Genomic DNA, 15855 nt, shown 5'->3' on the forward strand with positions numbered 1-15855 from the left:
CCAGGCTGGGTCCAGTTTTTGAGCAGACAGCAAAGATAAAAAAAGAGGTAGGAAAGTACCTGGTATGGAAACCACAGGAGACCAGTATATTTAACACAAGAATCAGCAAGTTCATTGCCATTGAGAATGGCCTTTTAATATCAGCAGCAGCAGAGGGAAGAATGGCCTAAGTAAAATGGAAACAAATCAGCATTCTGAATCAAAGAACCAGAGGATGTGAGAAACCCATGGTTTTGGCAAAGACGGCCACAGTGATATAGTTTCAAAAAGAGTAACAGCTATCTGTATAAATATTAATAGAGGAACTAGAGGTTAAAAGACAAGCTTAAGTCACAGCATGTAACTCACCAACTTGAGCAGAAACAAAGAGAAGCAAAGAACTTAATTTAACACATTCAAAAGGAGTACATGCCCACATATCCAGCACCCTGTTTCCCAGGGGGAGTGTGGCAAGAAGTGACGTAAGTATAAAATTAAAAATCAGCACTTGCAGTGGGGTTTTACTGAATATCAGGGTGAGGAAGAAGTTCATAAGCAATACAAAAACGATCATGAGTGGAAAAACTTTCAGCAGGAGATAGGGTACAGGAAATCCTTGATTTATGACCACAGTTGAGTCCAAAATTTCTATAGCTAAGCAATACAGTTGTTAAGTGAGTTTGCCACAGTTTATGACTTTACTTGCCACAGTTAAGTAAATCACTGCAGTTATTAAATTAATAACACTTAACACTTAATAATTAATTTACTTAACAATTAATTGTTAAGCCAGATTCACTTAAAAATTAATTGTTCAGGCAGAGTCTGAATCTGGCTTCTGACTTTGCTTGTCAGAAGGTCACAAAAGGTGAACACCTGACCCTATGACAGTGCAACCATCATAAATACGTATCAGTTGCCAAATGTCTGAATGTTGATGATATGACCAGGAGATGCTACAATTGTCGTAAGTCTGAAAAAAGATTGTAAATCACTTTTTAGTGCTATTATAACTTCATATAGCCACTAAATGAATAGTAGTAAATCGAGGATGTAAATGGAAGGTGGGATTATGGGAGGAAGAATTAATAGCAGAATGGGAGAGTTTAGGAATGCTATTTCCAATTTGCTCAGCTGTTTGGGGAGTCAAGGACAAATGTAGGTGAAAAGTTATGGGGAATCATATATGATTAGGCAGATCCCATAAGAAGATCAGAGAATTTGTCCATGAAGAGGATCACAGCTTGAACAGCACAAAGATGGGGTGGAAAGCCAACAGCAATCAGATCTAACTTGTAAATATAATACATCACTGGGTGAAGATAGTCACCATGAGGATGAACACAGACATGTTTGTGGCTAAGCACGGTAAAGAATAAAGAATAATCGGGGTAGGGTGGGGTCCAAGGGCAGGGACAGAAGCAATGCCTACTTCAAATGACAAAATACTTGGTCATGCCCTCAATCCAAAGCAAAGAGGCATCTGTTCAAAGAATAGACTGGAAAAGCTGAACTTCAAAAGCAAGGTCTAAAATCCAGGGACATCAAAATCCAACCAAGCCAAGAAAAGAACATATATACTGGGGATAAAAAACAAAAAAGGGAAGGGAAGCCAGGATAGAGATCAGAGCAAGATCTGAATAAGGGTGTTTCTCTGGGACTGTAAATACAAGCCTTTTTGATGCAAAAAACACCAATGCTCCAGGCTTACAAAGCAAATCCATTCCCAATAAAACAAAGCAAATCCTTTTCCAATAAATTTACAGGGAAATCAGTACCCAAAAGAAAGCTTGTTCCTTAGACAAAGCCTGATTACAATAGTCACAAATAGACATTGCACTTTATGACTGCATTGCTTACCAATGGAAATTCCAGTCCAAATTACTGTCGTTAAGTGAGGACTACTTGTAAGGGAGGCCAACCAATAAAGAGAAATATTTATTCAGAAATATTTATTCAGCAACAATTGTTGGATCTGACAGTTGTTGGATCTGTCCTATAGGGACAAAAGTAGTTATGGATGAGACAAAGTATCCACTTCCCCTTGGTTTAATGGACGCTCTTCCTTATAAGGTTAAAGTTTATATTTTTCATATGTACAAAGACACTCTGTCCTCTATAAGGTCCTTTAAACTGCTGACTGGTTACTTCCCCATCATAGAGTATCCTCTTATGAATATTACTTTAGTTTCCTTATATGTGACCTGTCCATTTAGAAATAATGGAGAAGGAGCTTTATTTGTCCATACAAAGGATAATAAAAGCATGTTATTCTAAGATAAGCATTTTAATTTGCTTGTAGTAAATGCAATATCAAGGTCTTATTACAGCCTTTGGGAAAGATAGGAGTAGAAGCAAGGATGCTAAGTATCTAAAAGCAATTATTCTCATTTATTAATACTGAACTTTGGTATCAAGTAATAGTCTGTTTTAACGATCATGTATGTGTGTATGTATGTATGTATGTATGTATATGTGTATTTAAAATACTTTTACGGCTGTCATCTTAAAACCAGAAATCTAGGAGTTACAAAAAAGAGTTTACTTTATTATATTTAAATTATTACTATAAAGAAAATAAACATTACAGTCCCAAGCTTTTTTCCTAAGATGCAGCTATAGAAGAATTGTAAACTTGTGGACTAATATAGAGCCAGTTTGGTGATATTGTTAAGGCACCAAGCTAGGAACTGGGAGACTGGGGGTTTTAGCCACACCATAGGCACAAAGCCCATTGGGTGACCTTGGTCCAGTCTCTCTCTCGCCCTAGGAAGAAGCAACAGCAACCCACTTTCAAAAAATCTAGTCAAGGAAATTCCAAGGACTATTCCAGGCAGTCACTAGGAGTCAGCAAGACTCCAAAAAATACCCCAAACTATTGTAAAACTATAGAAAAATGCAAAGAAATTACATCACTGTAATTATTTATAGATATGCTTTCCATTTTTCATCATTAAAATAAGAACTGCCATCATTTATTTATTTATTTGAATAAATACTTTAGAATAATTATGAAGTAGAGTGGTAATCAGGTTAAAATCTTGATCAAACATAGCAAATCGTATGCATGAACTAAAAATTCATACATGGATCATAATATTTGTACTGTTTTATTTGACATTGTAATAATAACTATAGGTAATATCTTAGTTTGTGTGCCTAAAGGAGCTCAGGATTTACTTTTGAACAACAGTAACTCTCCCCAACTCAAGTAGACTGCAAATGGTTTTTGAAACAAACACAAATTTATAAATCTATTTGTGTTATAAGTTTGATATTTAAAGGTCAAAAGCTTAAAATCCTCACAAGACTATGAATAGACCTTAAATAGTTCTCTAAAAACTAAGGAGTGACAATTATAAACAGCAATTCTGATGTCTAAAGCAAGGTCCTTCACATTCATCATTCTAGTCATCTAAAGGTTTTTCATAAACTGTACCACCATAATTACCATTTATACAGCACATGATCAAAAGAATAAAGATTTTGTATCTAAGTGAGGGGAAATCAGATGCAGGGATTTCCTATGTCATAGTTAGGTATGGATTAAAACCAAAATATACAAATTATCATAAGCAATTCCCAAGTTAAAGCTTATCTTCTTCAATCTGTAATATATAAATATTTTCTTCAACTTCTTTTTCTGCAAAGCGCTAGTCAGCAGCAGAACTGGTCAGCAGATTGTACAGGACATATTCTACTGGTTTGCAACCATTTCAGTTTTATAGCTATTAAAATAATTAAACTATAATGTAAACTCTGGGCACAGTGCATTTTTGATTGTATGCCTCAATGACTAACAAGCCGGTCCTAATACTTGCTGCATCAGCAGACAAGTCTCTTTGGAATATACTGACTGCTATGCCAGCATAATACCATGAAAAAGGATATTCGGCTAGCATTGCAGACAGATATGTCATTGAAAATAATTATCTAATGTACAAAAATCTATCCTCTCCAAAAATTATATTAGTTCAAATTCAGAGTTGCTGTGTGGGAAGGATTATGATGCAACTTTCTATTGGACAGAATCTACTGTATAGGTGTTTTTGACATCGGCGGCTTCACAGATACTGTAGTGAAAGATACATGCTTTTCAAAGTAACAGTTGTGTGCAGCATCTAAAAATGTAAAATGCATTTCTCCATTACAATAAATGTATACAGATCTGTATTATGGCCTAAAGCAAAAATAAAAAGTATTTAGTCAGCCACCAATTGTGCAAGTTCTCCCACTTAAAAAGATGAGAGAGGCTTGCAATTTTCATCATAGGTATACCTCAACTATGAGAGACAAAATGGGGGGAAAGAATCCAAGAAATCACATTGTAGGATTTCTAATTAATTAATTTGTACATTCCTCGGTAAAATAAGTATTTTGTCACCTACAAACAAGCAAGATTTCTGGCTCTCACAGACCTGTAACTTCTTCTTTAAGAGGCTCCTCTGTCCTCCACTTGTTACCTGTATGAATGGCACCTGGTTGAACTTGTTATCAGTATAAAAGACACCAGTCCACAACCTCAAACAGTCACACTCCAAACTCCACTATGGCCAAGACCAAAGAGCTGTCGAAGGACACCAGAAACAAAATTGTAGACCTGCACCATGCTGGGAAGACTGAATTTGCAATAGGCAAGCAGCTTGGTGTGAAGAAATCAACTGTCGGAGCAATTATTAGAAAATGGAAGACGTTCTGGGGCTCCACACAAGATCACAAGAACGATGAGCAAAAATCCCAGAACCACACGGGGGGACATAGTGAATGACCTGCAGAGAGCTGGGACCAAAGTAACAAAGGCTACCATCAGTAACACACAACGCCGCCAGGGACTCAAATCCTGCAGTACCAGACGTGTTCCCCTGCTTAAGCCAGTACATGTCCGGGCCCATCTGAAGTTTGCTAGAGAGCACTTGGATGATCCAGAACAGGACTGGGAGAATGTCATATGCTCAGATGAAACCAAAGTAGAACTTTTTGGTAAAAACTCAACTCGTCGTGTTTGGAGGAGAAAGAATGCTGAGTTGCATCCAAAGAACACCATACCTACTGTGAAGCATGGGGGTGGAAACATCATGCTTTGGGGCTGTTTTTCTGCAAAGGGACCAGGACGACTGATCCGTGTAAAGGAAAGAATGAATGGGGCCATGTATCGTGAGATTTTGAGTGAAAACCTCCTTCCATCAGCAAGGGCATTGAAGATGAAACGTGGCTGGGTCTTTCAGCATGACAATGATCCCAAACACACCACCTGGGCAACAAAGGAGTGGCTTCGTAAGAAGCATTTCAAGGTCCTGGAGCGGCCTAGCTAGTCTCCAGATCTCAACCCCATAGAAAACCTTTGGAGGGAGTTGAAAGTCCGTGTTGCCCAGCGACAGCCCCAAAACATCACTGCTCTAGAGGAGATCTGCATGGAGGAATGGGCCAAAATACCAGCAACAGTGTGTGCAAACCTTGTGAAGACTTACAGAAAACATTTGACCTCTGTCATTGCCAACAAAGGGTATATAACAAAGTATTGAGATGAACTTTTATTATTGACCAAATATTTATTTTCCACCATAATTTGCAAATAAATTCGTTAGAAATCCTACAATGTGATTTCCTGGATTCTTTCCCCCCCATTTTGTCTCTCATAGTTGAGGTATACCTATGATGAAAATTACAGGCCTCTCTCATCTTTTTAAGTGGGAGAACTTGCACAATTGGTGGCTGACTAAATACTATATATATATATATATATATATATATATATATATATATATATATATATATATATATATATACACATATATATACACATATATATACATATACATTATATATATATATATATATATATATATATATATATTTGTGTGTGTGTGTGTGTGTGTGTATAAATTTTTTAAAATTTATATATATATATATATATATATATATATATATATATATATATATTTGTGTGTGTGTGTGTGTGTGTGTATAAATTTTTTAAAATTTATATATATATATATATATATATATATATATATATATATATATATATATATATATATATATATATATATATATATAAAATCAATATGAAAATTAGTAGATCTTACTCAAAACCAACTAGTTAATTACTTCTCTAGAATTACATCTCCTGGTATATTACTTTAGAAGGAAATATTGATTTTAATATAAAAATGCTTCTCGGGCATTTCAAAGGTTGTCTGCCAAATTAGTGAATCTGGTTGCATGCTATTTAATTTTAATGTAGACAAACAATTTCAATGTATGTTCTTTGATCTGTTGCTTCAATCTACAAGAAGTACATTACTTAACAAATGAATACAAAAACAGCACCAAGGGCTAATTGCTAGGGCTCTACAGTATTTCAGATTCAATCTCCGGAAAGTGTTTTAGAGCTTGAGGGAGTGCAAATTCAGCACCTGTTTACAACACCTTAAGACCACTATGGAATCCCAGGAAATGACCTAGCAACTTTCAAGTGACACAGTCAAGAGTTAACGTTTGTGTCTCCAACTCCAAAGTTCCTTTTGGATACTGAATCTGAAGAATTGCTAAAAGTATTTCATGCAACTATTACTACAGACAAATGTAGTAATATTATCAAACTATAATGAAGGTGGAGGCAATCACATCAGCTTAAAGTGCCTTGGTAAATAAAAATCCCTTGATCAAGTGTGAAAAGATTTGCATAGTTGGTTCTAGTTGAACGTCCTGTGAGAAAGTGTTCCAAAGTCAGCTATCCTCTAGAAAATGTGTTTTAGTGTATTTGAACATAACATTTTCCTGAAGGTACTTATGGAGCTTATCTGAACATTTCTAGAGGCAAGAAAAGAAAGATGCCAACTTATATGGATTCTACCCTGTCCAATTTAAAGCTGTAGAAAGAATACATTCACAAATGAAAGTGAATGTGTGTCACAGGATAATGTTGCAGGATCCAATCTTCCCATTCACCAATTCTTCTCACAATCCAATTTATAAAGCTCTTCTCAGTAATGTTCCCTAGGCCAGGGGTCCCCAACCCCCAGTCCATGGAGCGGTATTGGGCCATGGCATGCCAGCAACTGGGCCGCACAAACAAGAAAAGTCCAGGATGCAGGCAGCACACAAAACCACAACCCCTATGGTCCCCCCATTTTTTCTGATCCGCAGAAAAAATCTCTCTCTACATAACCGGTCCCTGGTGCCCAAAAAGTTGGGGACCTCTGTCCTAGGCAATGTATTCACTTCTCATTTCTATTGGTTCTACTGTTAATGCTTTTCTTAAAAGGCTATGACATGGTACCTCTCTAAAACAATAGGAGACGAGATTACACCTGAATGTTGAGTAAATTTAGCAGAGTAAGTGGCAGAGATGAGTAGTAGAGAAAGGTTCTACAAACTAGGATTCAGTAATCCAGAGCTAATCCATCCAAATATTGCCATCTTTAAATTGTGTTCCAGAGAAAATTTCCACAATATAGTATCAAATTAAGTTGGTAAATTACCTAGGTCTTGCATTAAAGGAAGACCAGCTGCTTCTAGAGTTCAAGTAGCAAATGTTTAAAATGTTTTTTGATGTGTAACAGCATCACTCAAATGTGTGCTGCCAGCTACCTGAAAAGAATTCTTAGACTATAACCACTATAGCTTTCAGTAAAAATATAGCATTTATTTTATGTATTTTTCTTCCTCATTTGATAGTTCTCCATATCAAATATCCAAACCATTTAGATTTATTTTGTATGTATGAGGTTAAATGTGTGAATATAGTTAGCTGTCACTCAAAACTATTACTGGAAAAGCAATTTCTATGCTTGTAGAATCATTTATTTCCATCCAGAAAAATGTATTTATACAAGTCTCCAGATTAAGAACGTTCTGCTTAAAGGAAGACCCATAGTTAGAAATTGAGCTTATTGTATCAAAATTCAAGTTAAATACCCAGTGATTCAAGTTAAACGCAAAATAGTTCATTTTACAACACTACTTATACGGTATCATACAAAAATACTATTCCTACATACAAATCTGATTTAAACACAAACCTTGGAAACAGAACTCATTCTTAAACTGGGAACTACTTGTATTTAGGTTATTTATGCTTAATATACTCCATTCATATCAAAAAGGCCAAAATATGGCTTCTTCAAGATTTAGATTTCAAGAAGCATATTGAAGGCATATCTAAACCATCAATGATAGCATTTACCTTCTCCCCTCACATATATAAAGCATCATTACAAAATCATTTTTGTAATCAGTATATATCAGCACTTTTCCCCCTAAATCAAGTACAGGTAGTCCTTGACTTACAACAATTCACTTACTGACTGTACAAAGTTACAACTGCACTGAAAGAAGTGACTTATGACCATTTTTCATACTTATTTATTTATTTATTTATTTTATTATATTTATATACCGCCCTTTCCCGAAAGACTCAGGGCGGTTTACAGGGTGGTTAAAAGAAAAAATACAAAAGTTAAAAACAGATTAAAAAATTATATCCATTTATGACCATTGCATCCTCATGCTCAAATGATCAAAATTCAGATGCTTGGCAACTGGTTCATATTTATGACGGTTGCTGTCTCCTTGAGTCATGTGATCAACTTTTGCAACCTTCTGAGAAGCAAAGTCAATGGGGAAGCCAGATTCACTTAATAATTGTGGTACTAAATTAGCAACTGCAATGATTCACTTAACAATTGTGACAAGAAAGGACGTAAAATGGGTCAAAACTCACTTAACAAATGTCTCACTTAGCAACAAAATTTTGGGCTCAATTCCGGTTGTAAGCTGAGGACTACCTGTATAGCTACAGCATTTGTTTCTTATTCTAACAGAAGAATGTCTTTTTTATTTAATATAAAAGATGTGATCTAAGTAATTACTTGGCATTTCTACAAAAAATTACCTTTTCTGAGCAGCAGATCTTTTCTCCTGCCAAATACTTATTTCAAACTGTTTTAGGAAGTTTCTTTAGTTTCAAAATAAGTTTACTGAACGTCATACTGCAAGACTTTTTGGGCATAGCATCAGCTTCCATGGGAAGATTCGGTCGTACAAATGCAGTCGTGCATTAAGAATTACATATAAGTTAGATGGCCCAGCCACCACTCCTCTGTAACTTGTTATATTTCCTTAGTTTATTAAGAGAGCCAAGGGAAATAGTAGTTAAGGCACCAGGCTAGAAAGCAGGAGACCTTGAGTTCAAGACCCACCTTAGCCATGAAAGCCAGCTGGGTGACTTTGAGCCAGACACTGTCTCTCAGCCCAACCAACCCCACAGGGTTGTTGTTGTGGGAAAAACAAGAGGAAGAAGGTGTGTTGGATATCTCATCACCTTGAGTTTTGTAAAAAAAAAATAATAAGGGCAGGATACAAATAAAATCAGGAAATGGACTTTCTTTATTCTTTCCTATTATTTATGGGATCCATCATAAATGTATACCACCTTAAAATTACCATATTCAAGAATGTCAAGAATAGAAACAAAATTCTTCATGGTGTCCAAAACATTAAAAATGTGTGCTATCAATGTATACTTCCAAGTGATACAAATGGTGTTTAGTAACTAACTCTTCCTTTATTTCTTAATAGCCAGGTTGATATAGTGGTAAAGGCGCTGGACTAGAAGTCAGAAAACTCTCAGTTCTAGTCTCATATTCTGCATGAAAGCTGAATTTTGCTCTGTCTTAGCGCAACCCACCTCAGAGGATTGTTGTTGTGGAGAAAACAGCAGGGGAAAGGAGCATTATGCATGCTTGCCACCTTGAGTAACTTATAAACTAATAAAGGCAGTCTAACAATCTAATAAATAAGTGACATTATTCCCACTGCATATCTTCAATAGCAGCATTCACATCATGGTTTTTGTTTGTCTGAGCTGATACCACTGGAAGCAGTCTCACACAATGTCATCAAAGCTTGCAGAAAACCTCAGAAATATTACTATATCAGCACATCATCAGTAATGATAAAAAAAACCCAATCTATCTGAAGACATAGCTAGATTTCCTTTTTGTGTTTTGTGTTTTTTTTCTACTGCTAATCACAAAGCATTATTAACTCTTTCAATAACCTGTAGATACAGTGATACTGTATATTGGCAGGTCAATCCATAGAAAACGGGAAGCATACCCTTAAGGCTATATAGGAAATGTTTTCAGCCTAGCAGAACTACAACCCCTCCCCACCTCACCAAGAATGGCCCATTTGTCTGGTTCATATGTCTGTGAAATCATTCGCTTTTACTTTCCCTGAATCCCTGAGCTTCAATTACCTGAGCTTTCCCTTGACCTGCAGTATCATCATCACTTGTTTCCTACTGGGAGAAAGTCACTCAACCCTCCACTGTTTTGCATCACTGCCTCTGTGTAAAGTCCTCCAACCCATTCAGGACGGTGGTACCCAACCAAATATTCCCTGTCCTTGTTTCTCCCCGCTTTCCTCCGTTTCCTCCTTATAACAGAGAGAAATAGGAAGACGGCCGCCCGCCACCAAAGCACTGGGGCACTACGATCTGCCCCCCCCCTCATTTAGGTAAGGAGAGAGCCACGCTGGCAGAGAAAGGGGGAACATCTTCACCAACCCCTCCCTGATAACCAGACAGAAGGCTAATTGGTATGGATGGCTCCATCGCCCATCTCTAGGGATGACTCAACCTGCCTTCTCTTCAGCCCAGCTTGGTGAGCATCTTGCGCGGGGCAGGCTGCGACCACTTGGGGTGGGGAGGCGACGCCCGGCTGCGCTCCCCTCCACCGCAATGGAAAGCCTCTCCGGGCGGCCCCCTGCTCCTGTTATTTCTCCCTCACAGCACCCACCAGAGCTGGCAGCTCGCTGCTCCCCGTCCCTACCGGACCGACGCTAGTGTCTCCACAAGCGCAGAGCAGGGCGCTGAGAAAGGGCAGCAGGCGACGGCACCCCCAGGCTGGGGCTCCGCAGCATCCTCGCTGCCTCCGCTCCATAGCGGGGCCCATCCCTGCACCTGCTCAGGCAGGGAGAGCAGGGCCTGGCCGACCGCGCATGCGCCTCGGCCAGAGAGGTGGGATGAGGATGCGATGCAACTCAACCCCGCTCAGTTCTTTGAGGTAATAACAAAAAGTCTTGAAGGGGCGGGAGGAGTTGGGGTGGCGAAAGAGAGGGAGCTATGCCAGCTGGAGGTGTAAAAGAAACTACGGCAAAAGGCTGAATTGGGCGCCCGCAGTTCCCAGCAACAACAGCAAAAAAAGAACCGGTTGATTTGAACAGATGAAAAGTTAGCTTGGATATGCGGGTTGCGATGGGCAGGAAACCGTTTAGGAGTTGTTGTTGAAAGTAGGGGCGGCAATACGCAGTTTTTGAATTGATGAAATTAAATGCTTCAATCTGCAATATGGTGAGTTGTACAGGCAAACTCAATCATCAGCTCAGACTCAGTTCGATGCAGAGATCCTCAACACAAGGGTGCTGTGTGCTGTTTGGCTTCCTATCAAGCCCACCTGCTTGGGGCTTCAGCCTCAAAATTCATGATCGACATTTTCACTACTTTGAAATTGTTAAGAAATTTATTTGTCTCCCAAATGCTCCTAATTATGACAATCATTATGATAGTAGAGCCATTGAAATAAGTTTAATCATAAAGATTTGCCCCTTCGGTTCTAGGAAATGAGAAGCTAAAATTAAGTCAAATCATTATCTTATTCCTCTGAGATGCCATGGCACAGCAGCATAGCCAATAGTGAAGATGTTTGCTTTTTTATTATGCATACAGCAAGTAGAAGCCCTTAGCCAACCTTGGCTAATTCTGAAAAAACTAAACAGTCTCTTTGTTCTTGGAAAGGAGAACTTCATTTTGTGTTGTTGCCACAACTGTCTTCAACTTTCCCCTCCATACAGTAGCACAGGGAACACTGTGGCTTGCATAATTCTATCTAGAGATACATTTGGATAATCTTTTCCATTAGCTCATACAAAATGCTGGTTTGTAGCATATTACTTGACTGCTGATTCTTTTACGTTGAGAGGCAATCCTAAAGGCAGAAATTACCAACCACTTTCAATATCTTAACTGTCATTTCCAAGGTTGTTCCAAGGTTGTACTGTCCTGTTGTCATTATGGTAGTTTGGTCTTCTTTATATTTAACATTAATCCCATTTGTTCACTGTGCTCCACTTTCCTTACTAAAACTTCATTTCCATTTTCAGCTATCAGTAGTTCATCAGCACAGTGCAAGTTACTGATGTTCCTACCTCCAGGTTTAGAAACATGCTATTTTTGTAAATACCTTCCTCAATATATAACCAGCATATTGACTGAATAAATAAGAAGAGAGTATTTAGCCCTGTGTAGGTATTTATAGGTATTCATAACTTGAGTTTAAATGCAGATATTCTTAACACAGATATTATGCTTTAACTTAAACCTACAAAGGCTGAGACCATATTATTGCACCCTAAATGCTGTATATGTATAACGGTATAAGCTTTCATGGAAGAAAATCCACTTCATCTGTTACTTAATAATTGAAAAATAATTTTGGACATGAAAAATTTGTATTTAGAAAAAAGATGAACGTGCTTACTTGAATGTTGAGATAGATATTGGGTGTAATTTTAGATATATTTTTTGAATACTTAAATTTTACTTTAAAACTACTGTAAAACAACCTGCATGTTTAAAGTAATAGTTTACTTTTAATATATTTAATGCCATCTTAACAGGCTGTTACCTTGCAAATATTTCTTCTTAATATGTTACTTCTGAGAGATATTAGTACTTATGTGACTGAGTGCAACATGTAGTCATGAAGAAAATTACATTTGGGCAAAGTCAACGTAGTCTGTGTTAATGCAAATCCTGGGAAAATGAAATTCCAAGAATGTCAGACTTCCAAATTAATAGTATCTGTAGTGTGCAATGGACAAAGCTCCAGCTATCTTCCTTTTTAGAACATTAATTATAGCATGGAAATTCCTTTCTTTCCTCAATCAATAAGGCACATATTGTACTAAATTGATTATAGTCAAAAATGATGATTTCCATATTTTGCAGTTTTATGGATTGCCTTATAGAAGCATACAATTCTTCTTCTGTGAAGAAGAAAGGCCATCTCTGCAATTCATTCATGCAGTTCTGTGTGCCCATGAAAAGTAACTTGCTGCAGCAGTGCGAGAGATGGTACAGAAAGCTGAAAGGATGAACAGCAAAGATTGTGTTCTTGCGTCTCCCTCCACTAGAAAGTTGGCTAGAATTAATGCAACGTTTCCAAAATAAAAGCAGGTGTTTGTGTTTTGAAAAAAACATAAAATCACAAAACGAATTACAGATGTAATTTTACTTAAGGAAATTCCAGTTTGAGTACTTTTTCTGACAAACTTAAACAGAAGGAAATTCCATTTAGGTCCAGTAAATTGGAAAGAGTGATTTTTACTTTTAAACTGCAGAGATTCAGATTGAAAGCAAGAGATTGGAAAAATGTAAAGATTTGGAGAGAATGCAAATGGAAGCGACAATGACAGACGAGACCGCCACAGCAGATACAAGTCATTGAAGAGGATTCCACATTGGGCACTAAGGTATTGACTTTTCTATAATCTTAGTCTATGAATCTTAGCCTATGCCTGGAGAACTCTTTTTGACTTAGTATAAAAATGAAAAAAATGAACTTGTGATTTATGCTGATAGGATAGATTATATAAAAAAATATCACGGTGTAACTTTAGAGAGCGAGGTTAAAATATAATTGTGCTTATAACTGCTGTGAAGAATATCAGAAGTCTCGTTTTTATCTTTTCTATTTTCCCTTAACCTTTTTCTTGTACTTTTTCTTCTTTCTTTTCTTCCTTATTTTATAGTTTGTATTAGTTTTTAACTTTTTAAAAAACGTTTTTAATAAAAATTATATATATAAAATGTAACAGGGCTAATTTGCCCTGACAATATCCACCCATTCCATCAGTTCAGATAAAGTAGGCGTGCTCGAAGTCTCTTAATTGTTACCATCTTGCAAGAAATAGAAAATCCGTCTTTTCTGTCACAGCCCCTGCCCTATGGAACACTTTTCCCTTTGAAAGCCTACCATTTTAACTTCCCACAAAGCACTCAAGGGCTGGCTTTTCCCTCAAGCATTGGAATAGGGTGAAGTCAAAGTTAGATATTATTGTGAGCTGCATTGGGAAGTTTGATTGTAGTGCCAGTTTCTTCTGTTCCTAGCTTTATTTTTGTTTTGTTTCTACTGTTTAAATACATTATGCTTTGGTTGTGAGCCACCCAGAGTTTGGTTTTAAGACAGTAGGCATATATTTTAATTAACTAATTAAAGGTACATAATTTTAAAATTAATGTTTAAAATTAGTTGAAAGTTATCACTGAGACCAACTGAGATTTAAGACAAGTGTAGACGTGTCTGAATAAGCAGAATGCTAGTAGTTAAAATACCAATACTGACATTCCCTTGTTATTAAGATTATGAAGAAACTGCTATTAATTCATATAATTTCTTTTACCTCATCACCTGCCATCAGTTGTAAAATCAATATAGGATTTATTTTATTAGTTCTGAGACATTTGTTCTTGGATAAATGTAGATAAATATGATTTTCTTAATGAATAGCAGAAAATATATATGCTCTTTCACACATACTGTATATCCATAATTAGATGTATAAAGAACATAATATTTAATAGAAAAGAAAATTATAATAGCTGCTGAATATCCATTAAGAATCATATCAAATAATCAGTCTTAAGACAGACATATGTAGAATATCCACATTTTCACAGCAAGTATTTGTTTTTGAGCAAGGGTAAAGTAGATAAATTGTTCCAGCTACAGCAACTTACTGAGCTTCTATATTAAAAAAAAAGTGGAAGTCTCTTAGTAGCCCCAGCAGAGCCAGTGACTGTAGTTCACCAACATCTGGCGTTCTTCATTGACTATCCAAGTGCTTCTCAAGCACTTTTTCCAAGACTGTTGCAAACTTTGAACCATTCGTTAAACAAAGAGACATAAGTCAAGGACTGCTTGTAGTTGTTGAGCTTCTGGTAAACTAAAACAAAACAGAAACATGTATTTCCCCCCCCCCCCCCATAAAATATGCCCTTTTAGAAAACTGAAGTTGTTTTATTCAGGAAGGTTTAATAAACAAATCTATAGAAGTAGAATAAACAGATCTATAGAAGTACCTAGAGAAAAACAGCTTGGCAATTCAGATAATTTTTCTGAAAATATTAAGTACTATGAACATACTGACTAGTTTCCCCTATCAGGTTATATCATAAAAGTAATTTGTTTTATGTTGGCATAGTTGCACAACATGTACTCATTTGGGTTAGTTGATATATGAATCCATCTTTTAAAACATACTCTAGTAGGCTGAAAAGGAGTTTTCCACAATGATGAAGATGATGATTTATTAAACTTGTATGCTATCCAACTGAATGTCTATGTGAATGTTTCAAATTAAATGTAGAACAAGAGAGTTTGAAATATGTAGTTAATTTTAAAAGACTTTTTAAAGATTCCATGTCTATATTTTCACCCAGTGTAACTTCATAAATTTACTACAATTCATTTCTTTTGATTTAGGAATTACCGAACTTCCAAAGGACTCTGGGAGGCTCATAATATAAAAATAAATAAAAGTACAATAAACTTTTTAGGAAATACATAAAGAGGCAAGTGCTGCAAAGGGGGTGGCAGTTCACTGTTCTGAAGAGTCTTTGATGTCATCTTAAAATAATATAGCTTGGATGTAGATTGTCAAAAGAAGCCATTATATGCTAAAGAAAGAGGAATATTTTTGTTGTTTCACTGCATAACTTGTTTTTGGAAAGAACAGTATTCCTTTGCTTTTTATACCTTAATCATCCCAATATGTCTGCATGCGTAATATTTTTTTGTTCCATTCAGT

At 36.5% G+C, this 15855-nt stretch overlaps 1 protein-coding gene and 1 long non-coding RNA gene across 3 annotated transcripts in view; one reads left to right on the forward strand and one right to left on the reverse strand.

Annotated features, from left to right (window-relative positions):
* MMP24 (matrix metallopeptidase 24) overlaps positions 1-10940 on the reverse strand; it is a gene marked incomplete at its 5' end in the record, with an annotated part of 39254 nt that extends 28314 nt beyond the window's left edge. The window contains one exon of one of the 2 annotated variants that reach the window (XM_083357660.1): positions 10818-10940. In XM_083357660.1, coding sequence (XP_083213786.1) covers positions 10818-10940 — 123 coding nt within the window. Of the gene's footprint in view, positions 1-10784 lie in introns of both variants that reach the window. The other variant, XM_083357659.1, reaches the window with a different exon arrangement.
* A 327-nt stretch (positions 10941-11267) lies between these two features.
* On the forward strand, positions 11268-15684 carry LOC310638472. Its single transcript, XR_014492114.1, has 3 exons — positions 11268-11338; positions 13387-13518; positions 15531-15684. It is a non-coding gene; the product is annotated as an uncharacterized lncRNA (long non-coding RNA).
* The last annotated feature ends 171 nt before the right edge of the window (positions 15685-15855 follow it).

The sequence above is a fragment of the Vipera ursinii genome, assembly GCF_947247035.1.
Source record: "Vipera ursinii genome assembly, chromosome: 3".
Taxonomy (NCBI): Eukaryota; Metazoa; Chordata; class Lepidosauria; order Squamata; family Viperidae; genus Vipera; species Vipera ursinii.